At 48.8% G+C, this 9,996-nt stretch overlaps 1 protein-coding gene across 11 annotated transcripts in view; it reads left to right on the forward strand.

The window, feature by feature from the left end:
* The window catches only part of TANC2 (tetratricopeptide repeat, ankyrin repeat and coiled-coil containing 2), a 377,119-nt gene extending 368,904 nt beyond the window's left edge, over nucleotides 1-8,215 (forward strand). For all 11 annotated transcript variants that reach the window (XM_086687668.1, XM_086687670.1, XM_086687671.1 and 8 more), the window contains one exon: nucleotides 604-8,215. In XM_086687668.1, coding sequence (XP_086543794.1) covers nucleotides 604-2,557 — 1,954 coding nt within the window. In that variant the 3' untranslated portion in view covers nucleotides 2,558-8,215. The remainder of the gene's footprint in view (nucleotides 1-603) is intronic.
* Nucleotides 8,216-9,996: the final 1,781 nt, after the last annotated feature.

Here is a 9,996-nt window from a genome sequence, read left to right on the forward strand (position 1 = left end):
ATCTGTAAATTAGAATCCGAGTTGCCTAGTCAGCAAGCGTCATACCTGCCCAGCTCTGATGTAGCAGAACAGAGGAGCAACAGTGCTGGGGTGCAAGGGGAAGAAAAGGGCGGAGGACGGTCTTCTGGCCTAGGACGGAACAGGCCTGAAATTCGGAGCCAAAATATCGAGAATATAAAGAAAAAATTATGCTGGATCAGCAAGATTCTTAAATATTGTAGTTAACTGTTTTGTTGCTAAGCTAATTGACAGTGACCCTGTAAATGACAACCCCACCCAACTCTGATACTGCCTGGTGTGCATTTGGGCACTAAGAGAATCTTCCTGAAGGGCCTGGCTGGACTGATGAAATGGGGCCATTTCTCTACTAATCCCAGAGAGGCCAGAAGGAAGATGGAGGGTAGACGGGCTAAGGAAGCATTCTGGACTCTTCCAGAATGACTGCCTACCTGTTTCCTTCCTTACAAATCAAACAAAACCACCCCCCAGACCCCCACAGATGCCACCCCAGTTCTCTAAAATAGCGACCGTGGTCCTCAGCTCTTGGTGATTCCCGTTGATTCAGAATAACCCCAGTTCCTGTGTTTACATTTTGTCAAGCAGACAGTTTGCAGCAGCCTTAGAGGATCTGAACGAGGCCATCAAGCTCTGCCCAAACAACCGTGAGATCCAGAGGCTCCTGCTGCGCGTGGAGGAAGAGTGCCGACAGATGCAGCCACCGCCGCCGCCGCCTCAGCAGCCGCCTCAGCCGCCGCTACCAGAAGAAACGGAACCCGAAGCACAGCACGAAGATGTATACTCTGTACAGGATATGTTTGAGGAGGAGTACCTGGAACAGGATGTTGAAAATGTCTCCATTGGCCTCCAGACCGAAGCTCGGCCCAGTCAGGGGCTCCCGATAATCCAGAGCCCGCCCTCCTCCCCAGCCCATCGGGACTCAGCCTACATCTCTAGCTCACCGCTCGGCTCGCATCAGGTCTTTGACTTCCGTTCCAGTAGTTCTGTAGGCTCTCCCACCAGACAGAGCTATCAGTCCACCTCACCCGCTCTTTCTCCAACTCACCAGAACTCTCATTACAGGCCCAGCCCACCACATACATCCCCAGCCCACCAGAGCGGGTCTTACCGCTTTAGCCCCCCTCCCGTGGGAGGGCCAGGCAAGGACTATCCCAGCCCTCCTCCGTCCCCCCTCCGTAGAGGCCCTCAGTACCGGGCCAGCCCTCCAGCTGAAAGCATGAGTGTCTACAGATCCCAGTCGGGCTCACCCGTGCGCTATCAGCAAGAAACAAATGTTAGTCAGCTTCCTGGCAGACCAAAATCTCCATTATCCAAAATGGCCCAGCGGCCCTATCAGATGCCTCAGCTTCCTGTGGCAGTTCCCCAGCAAGGGCTCAGGCTACAGCCTGCCAAGGCCCAGATTGTGAGAAGCAACCAGCCCAGCTCAGCGGTTCATTCAAGCACCGTCCTCTCCACAGGGGCCTATGGCCAAGTAGCCCACTCAATGGCTAGTAAATACCAGTCTTCTCAAGGAGACATGGGAGTAAGTCAGAGCCGGTTGGTTTATCAAGGGTCAATTGGGGGGATTGTAGGGGATGGGAGGCCCGTGCAGCACGTCCAGGCCAGCCTGAGTGCAGGTGCCATCTGTCAGCATGGAGGGTTGACCAAAGAAGACCTTCCACAGCGACCTTCCTCAGCATATCGAGGTGGTATGAGATACAGCCAGACACCACAGATTGGCCGTAGCCAGTCTGCATCCTATTACCCGGTCTGTCACTCAAAACTAGATCTGGAGCGCTCCTCCAGCCAACTAGGTTCCCCTGATGTGTCACATTTAATCAGAAGACCTATTAGTGTCAACCCTAATGAAATCAAGCCCCACCCACCAACTCCCAGGCCATTGCTGCACTCCCAAAGCGTAGGCCTGCGCTTCTCTCCATCTAGCAATAGTATCTCATCAGCCTCCAACCTCACTCCTACCTTCCGGCCATCTTCCTCGATTCAACAAATGGAGATCCCACTAAAACCGGCGTATGATAGGTCATGTGACGAGCTGTCACCGGTGTCTCCCACTCAGGGAGGTTACCCCAGTGAGCCCACCCGATCCAGGACCACACCATTCATGGGGATCATAGATAAAACAGCCCGGACTCAACAGTACCCCCACCTTCACCAGCAGAATCGGACCTGGGCCGTGTCATCCGTGGATACCGTTCTCAGTCCCACGTCTCCAGGCAACCTGCCTCAGCCTGAGTCCTTCAGTCCACCATCATCCATCAGCAACATTGCCTTTTATAACAAAACCAACAATGCACAGAATGGCCATTTGCTGGAGGACGATTATTACAGCCCCCATGGGATGCTGGCTAATGGGTCCCGCGGAGACCTCCTGGAGAGAGTCGGCCAGGCCTCCTCATACCCCGATGTGAAGGTGGCGCGGACCCTCCCTGTGGCTCAGGCATATCAGGACAACCTGTACCGGCAGCTGTCCCGGGACTCTCGACAAGGGCAGACATCCCCTATCAAACCAAAGAGACCATTTGTGGAGTCTAATGTTTAAAAGACGTTCGTTGGAGTGAGACCCATATGTTTTCACTGCACATCTTCAGGCTTGGTTTCCACATCTGAGGTAGTTCTCTGGCTTAATTTCTCATGCAGTTTCTGTGTGGTGTTTAGAGGTGGCAGCCCCGTGCTGGAGTTCTTTGCATGCAGCCGACTGGGAAGCTGGCCTCCCGTGAGCCAGGACTTCAGTTTCTCTCGTCTGTGCCCCAGCCACATGCTCTCTCCCTCTCTTCCGATGCCAGCGAGGAGATTGTTGTGCCGTGTGCTTTAACCCAGGGAGATCAGACACACTGGTCAGCTTTTTCCAGGAGACAATCGCTTTCACTGATGTTCTTGTTGTGTAAATGTCTTTCTCCTTTTTTACAAAAATAAGATGTTCTTGTTCGTTTTCTTCTAGGAACTTTAGAAAGAGTATGACGCCCCTTTGCCTTTGCATTCTTATCCAGTGTTATCCAAATAGCCAACCCCAGTGCATTCTTGTGCCATGGTGTCCTCCCCTGGACTGCCAGCTCCCTGCAGTCATCAGGTCTAGAATGTTCATTTAGATTATCGCTGGTCTTCCTACGGGGGCAAAAGGATCAAGGAGAAAGAGAAGAAACAGGTCGATTAAATTAGAAGAAAAAAAAATATATATATATATATATATAATTATTTGAAATGTCACTATGTTGATTTTTCAAGAAGCATTTTATGAATATTTAAAGAACAACTAGCCCTTTAAATAGTTCACCCAGCCAAGGAAATTGGATGAGAATCATGGATATTTTTAAATAATCCACTGAGAGTTATCCTTTAGGTTTTTAGCCAACAATTAACTATTAAAAGCTATTGATTTTCCATGGGGGGGGGGGATACATAAATACATAGAAAGAGAGAGGAAGAAAGACTATTCTGGATTCTCAGAAAAAGGCTATAGAAAATCTCTTGTCTTGGCGAAGTCTACTTTTTAAGTCCTGGTACATCACTGAGCATCATATCTCATAAAAAGCAAACTCTTCGCCAAAGTTTGGTACAATAGTCCTGTCGGGTCTTCACCTGGAGCCACATTGTGTTCTACTGGCCCTCTTTCTTTTAAACCCACATGGTACCGTGAAGAAATTGGTTCTTTGAGAAGCAAATTGAATTCTCTTGGGGCTGTAAGACTTTATTCCTGGAGTTTGCACCCAGGACTGTTACACCCCATGCCAGGTGTCGTCTGATTCTGTTTCAAGATCTATAGTTTCATTATCTGTTTACTCTAGGGATTGTTTCTTCGTTTCTTTCTCTAGGTAGGAGGGTTTGGGGAGTGATTTTTGAAAACCAGGCACAGTGAAGTGTTTCAGGGAGCAGACAGACCCCTTTCAGCCCTGGGTGGGGGAACATGAGATAGATAGCAGGTCCTCTGATGCAGTTACCCTCCACACTTCTTCTGTGTCTTGAGGTCGTTTGCTGACCTGTCCTTTGCTTGACTGAGGCCAGCACAGGATGGACAGCAAGAACACTGAAACCAAAGCCTTAGCACAGGCCTGGTACTGACTGCGCATCAGCTCTTAGAACTTAAGAAGCTGAACAACAGAGAATCAGTTCTCTGTTACTACGAATCATTCTGCTCTTGTGAGTAAAGAAAGGGCTATAGGAAGGGCAGTTTCCTGAATAAAAATCCAGATGTGACCAGACCTGTTTGTCATAGTAAGTGTCCTCTGAAAGTATCACTAAGACCTGGGGAGCATGCAGCTGAGATCAGAAACATTTCTCTACCAATTTAGATTCTGCCAAATAGACGGACCCCTCAGCCCCCAAGCCCGACACAGGCCAGGACTTGTCTTGGGGCCAGCTCAAGACCCAGAATCTTCCCACTCTCAGATGCCCAGGGACTGTCTCCTACTCAGACCAGGATGGGCACCAGTGTCTTGTCCCTTCCCTTCCCCGTCTCTTGCTTCCATCTAGAAGGGGAAGCGTAGAGCTGTAGCATCAGCCTGCAGCCGGGAGCCCAGCTCCCGCTTTGTCCAGGTCTCAGCCCTACAGGGCCCTTTGCATCTCACCCCTCCCACCTCTCACTGAGGAGCTGCTGCTACATTCTGAAAGATGTCCGTGTCTGTGAGGAAAGTGCCCCTGTGTGTCTGGAATGCCACACACACCACCTGCACTCGGCTGTCTAGGTGAGCGAGCAGCTTCTGCACCTCCCAGACATGCCACTGATGCCACTTGTCCCCAGGGTCTCTCTTGGCTTTCCTGGACAAACTGGAGATTTAGGGTCTATGCCTTAAATTGGGCAAAACACTTAAAACAGTCAAAATGCCATTCTTTTTTAGCCATTATAAGAGGGAGTGAATGTCACTACTGGGCGCCAGTTGAGTTTGACTAGAAAATGCCGACTGGACCTGATTGGGGGCAGGAGACCATTTTTCCTTGCTCAGCTGACTGCCCATGCCCTGTTGTGCTACTTCACTGCCATGGGATGATCTTAGTACTGTATCCCGGAGACGCCCTCTCCCCCAGCAGCACTCACTGAGTCCGTGTCTGGCTTCTGGTGGGGGAAATTTTTCAGATGAAACTGGTTAAGTTCCAGTCACCCAATTCACACACCCTGAAATGGAGACAGTGGTAACAGACTTTAGCCTCTAGGTTTCTCACCAAATTGTACGTTTGTGTTCACCCAGAATTCTTGCACTAATGGGTTTCCATCACATCATGTCTATAAATGGGTGCACTTTACTGTTTGAATTTGTAACTCTGATAAATACTGGATATTTAAGTGTGCGTAATGTCTTCATTAGAAAATAGCAGAACCGCTCTTGTCTTTTAGTGTATCTTTCAAGGGAAAAAAAAGGAAAAAAAGGAAAGAAATCAAGCAGTGGATCACAACATTTATAGCACAAGAAATAACTGTTGTATATAAGCATCAAAAGGATTAAGAATTTTTAAATACAAAAAATATTTGCAGTGATTTTAAAGTGCTTTTCCAGCAATTTTCTTAGGGACTCCTGAGACATGGTTACTTTATTTACTGGATCAGTAAGGCACACAATTAACAATTAAAAATTAATGTTTATTTACAAAGTAAAGGGAAAACCTGTGTAACATGAGAATTTGGCATGGACAAAATGGAGACCATTTTGTATCTGCTGTTGTATCTTGTCCGGGTTGCAGACGTGCACTATTAAAGCCCCAGATTAATAGAGCACAAACCCTTCTTGTTCCTCTCCCACGTGCCCCTCTTTCTAGATGTGTTTAACTTAAACTCGAAGGCTCAGGAAAATTCCACTAATTAGAATCATGTACAGTACCCCAGGTCGTTGTCCAGAGATACAAGTTTGCTAATTTAGTTAAGCCTGGATTATTAAACACTTTTCCTAAATTATTGTAAACAGAACAGCCTAGAGAAAGGTATTCTCAGTCCTTATATTGTATAGTAGTTTATGAACCCCTCTCTAAATATTGGTATTTTTATATCCCAGAGATGTACCCAATAGAAAAATTAACCAGTATCTAATTTAATATCCATAAGTATTTTCCTTAGATTTTAGTCATATACAGTGGGTTATGTAGACGTCACCTTGCTTCAACCATATTCTACCACTAGGTGTCACTGTGGCTCTGCACCAGGCTCGTCTGGTGGCAAAGACCGGCAGCGCGTCCTCTGGAGGGGCTGCTTCCAGGGCAGCAGGCAGGCCCAGAGGGTTCAGGAAGGAGGGGACAAAGACCTGGAAAGGGGTCTTCACGCATCCGTGCCAGTCGTGGCAAGATAAGCTCTTTGACCGCTACCTGCTTTGGACCCTCAGCCAGGCAGAGGCCCGGAGAATGTTGACTAGAACTCCCTTCCTCTGATGGCCGGGTGGGTATGAGGAAGTCTTCTTTACTCCCCATGAGCTCCCCTCTCAGTTCCTCTTGGCCTCCAACTTGTACAACTCCAGAGATGTCACAGGTGGGTGGTTTGGTTCAAAAATAGTTATTTTTCTACTGCAGAAATGCCTTGGACAAAACCAGTTGCTCACTGAACCTTTGCCACAAAATGGAACAGGCTCCCCAGGGGGCAGGGTGTCCCCTCCCTGTCCCAGCCTCTCCCACCCTGTCTGTCTGTCCTTGGGCTGCCCACTTCTCACGAAGCCAACTTGCAAAGGCAGCCTGCTGCTGCTTCCACACCAAGGCCTGTGCCGCCCCGTTGCGCGCACGTTGGGAGGTGTGGCTTTTTTTCCTTTTCCTCTAGGAATTCCAGACTGACCATCTACCATGACTAACAACAATGAACAAAAAGGGCTTAGGGGTAAGAGCTACCTACAAAGACGTGTCATGGAAACCTTCACCATGCAATGCCTTGAACTCAGCTCTGGCTGCTCCCAAGAAAAGGTGGCTGGCTGGGGGCCTGGACACAAGCACAATGGGAATGGTGGAGCCACTGTGCAGAGCTACTTGAATAATCACTGGGTCTTCATCAACTCCTTTTATAACACAGACCACTCAAGGGCTGAAGTGTTGGTAACCTGCATTTCGGTGTCCAATGCCTCACAGCTGCTGAACCACCCTGAGATGCTTGTGGCCACATGATGGCCACAGTCAGAGCTTTGAAAGTCAGTACCAAATGAATGCGTAATTGGACACCAAAAATCAAGTGTTACTTTCATGTTTCCTCACCCATACCATCTCACTTCTTCCTGCTGACTCTGATAATCTCCACTAAGCTGACCTGTCGGGTTTTTAGCTGAATGCATATAGATGCAGGCCAGCATCACTCTTGTTTTTCAGACAGACCTACTCTGTGGACAGGAAGGAGCCTAGCTGCTTTGTTTTTGTAGCACTTACTGGCTGGAGTTTTCTTTTGCCTAATCGCTAACCAGAACACCTGGTTAGGGGGACTCCACTCGATCCCTTCGGTCCCCAGGACCAGACAGAGAGTTAATTCTGGAAAATTTAGTACTTGAATGTACCTGCCTTATTGTGTACCAGCTTACTGGAAAAAAAGATAGAAAAGCCGGCTCCAGATCTCTCCTCCATTCACAGGTTATTTTGGAAATCCTGTAAGTTACACTTCCTGTTCTAGTTTATTTTTGTTTTTGTTTTTTCCTTTGGCTGATTCCTGCTGAGTGGGGCCAGTTCCTCCTCAGGCTCAGGGCAGGTGCCATTCTCAGGCATGGCCTCCTTTCCATCCAGCGCAGCATCTCCGTCTCTGTTCTGTCTCCTCCAAATCCAAGATGATTTTAATTAGTACAGACATGTACAGTCTACAATTAAAGAGTGATTTGTACTAATATGATTTTGATTCTTCCTCCTCTTTGCTGTCCTTTCAAGACACTTGCTGGAAAAAGCTTTAATGCACTTAGTTTTCCTTTAGGTTTTCTATGACTCAGATGTAAAGGACTTTCTCTGTACAGTATATTATCCAATGCATGTTTGTTCTCTCTCCCGATATATTGAACACCACACAGTTGTGAACTCGTGCAGTGGGGATGTCCCGCACCCCACAGAGGCATCTAGCCCCCTGTGTATAAGGAAAGACATTTTCCTTTGCTGTACTTGCTTGAGCAGTTGTATTGTCTGTACATGTGAGCTGTGTGAGGTAGATGTGAAAAGGTAAATGAATGCATTCTCCTGCCCATGTGTACAGATCGCCATCCGTACAATGAACTGTATGTATGAAAGCAAATGTACTTATTTATAAAGGGTAACACTTGGAAAAACACGGTGTTGTGGTGCTTTCTCCTTATGTTACGATACCTGCCTGGGGGGCTGACTCAGGCTCCCCCTCACTGAGGCCTGCCGTGCCGAGGAGCCCTCCCCCAGGGACACGACTTTGGCAGGTTGAGACAGAGGCCACATTCCTGATGATTTGGTTGGTCTCTTGCGGAACAAGCAGAGTCACCCCTTTGGGCTCGTATTCACTCAGCGAAGTGACTGAGCACCTCCTCGGAGTTGAGACAGCGCTGTAGGCGCTCGAGAGATCTGTGGCTAAGAAAAGACGGTTCTAAGGGCCTTTCAGTGAAGGCTTGCAGCGCCCGCTGAGAAAGAGAGGCTTTTTCTTTGGTGAGTTTCTCTCCAGCCAAACCAAGGGAGCACTGAGCTCTTCTTGTTTCATTGTAGTAGCTGAGGCCCGCACCCCTGTCTTGCTGCCTGAAGCAGGCTGCGGTGGGAGCCCGAGGTGAGGGGACAGCCCCAGCTAGAGTCCTTGAGGCTAACTCCGTCAAAGCTTCTTCCAGTGGCTTCATCTTCTCTTCAGAAATCTGGCCAGAATTTGCCATCCTCACCGTCTAGAGAGCTAGACGGCTGCATCGTAAATGGAGAGGCTGCGGGTTTCCTGCCCGGCTGGTACCTCTCTGTCTACTGCAGGGACAAGCAAGGGAAGAGACCGCTTCCTCTAGACACCACGTTGTGCTGAACAAACATCCCTGTTGCATAACCACATCCATTTCCCCCAAACAGAGCCGGGGAAGCAGGAAAACTCCGGGCACGCAGTCACGCACCCTAGATGCCAGAGTGGCCTTCAGAGAGGAGAGGAGAGGACTCCGGAAGCAACCACCTGCTTGGTCTGAAAACTTTGGGACTCGGGGGGTTCCAAACCCAGTAAGGTGAGGGACTCCTGAGGAGGTGAAGGAGAGGAGATGCGTGTCTAGAGGGAGAGGCGTGACCTTCATGTCTGGGATCATTTGAATATTCACAAACACAAAGACCCTTGATCCAGAAGTGAGCACAAGAGCCGAGAGTGAGACAGCCTGCAGACGAGCCAGCTGCTTCTCCCCGCACACTGAGAGCCAGCTGTGATCTTGACTGAGCGATCAGCTTGGGACATGTATCATGCCACGTGCTTTGCATGCTTTTAAGCAAATGAAGTTTCTCACAGAAGCCTTGATTCAGGAGAAAGATTCTACAGATGCAGAAAGCAAAGACCTCTGGAGAACACAGAAAATAAATGTTAGGAAGGACTCCTGTTCCCCAAGGATTACTCCTCAGAGGATTTGCTGCAGGGGTCCCTTTAACTAGTGTTTTGTTTTAGGTGACGGGAGCGCAGTGTATCCCAGCGTGAGATCCAGCCCAACTTCATATAAACACATCTCCTGCCTGGGTCTTAGGAACTGCTCTCAAGTGGAATCCCGCCTCGTTCTCAAAGCTTTGCTCCTCTCCTTAAGGAATAAAGAGACATCTCTTTTAAAAGGTAAAAAGTTGAGTGACTACTAGGGAAAACTTCTTGCCGAGGCCCTTACCACGCTCCACCCTCCAGGCCACTGTCTCTGGGTTGGGAAAAGGGTTTCTCTAACTATGAGGAAGAGCCTCCCACTCTGGGTCCAGAGACTGAACAGCCCCTGGGCCATGACAGAGATCACGAATCGCTTTACCTTCTGTGCCCAGCGTGGGGGGAGGGGAGGTTCAGTTTCTGTCGAGCCTGGTAGAACTAACTTCACACGTCTGATGCCGCTAAAAGCACTGGCCCCTTTTTTGCCAGGGTGAATGAAGAGAACAGGCCAGAGA

This window comes from Puma concolor, chromosome E1 (genome assembly GCF_028749965.1).
Source record: "Puma concolor isolate L17-30 chromosome E1, mPumCon1.1.hap2, whole genome shotgun sequence".
Taxonomy (NCBI): domain Eukaryota; kingdom Metazoa; phylum Chordata; class Mammalia; order Carnivora; family Felidae; genus Puma; species Puma concolor.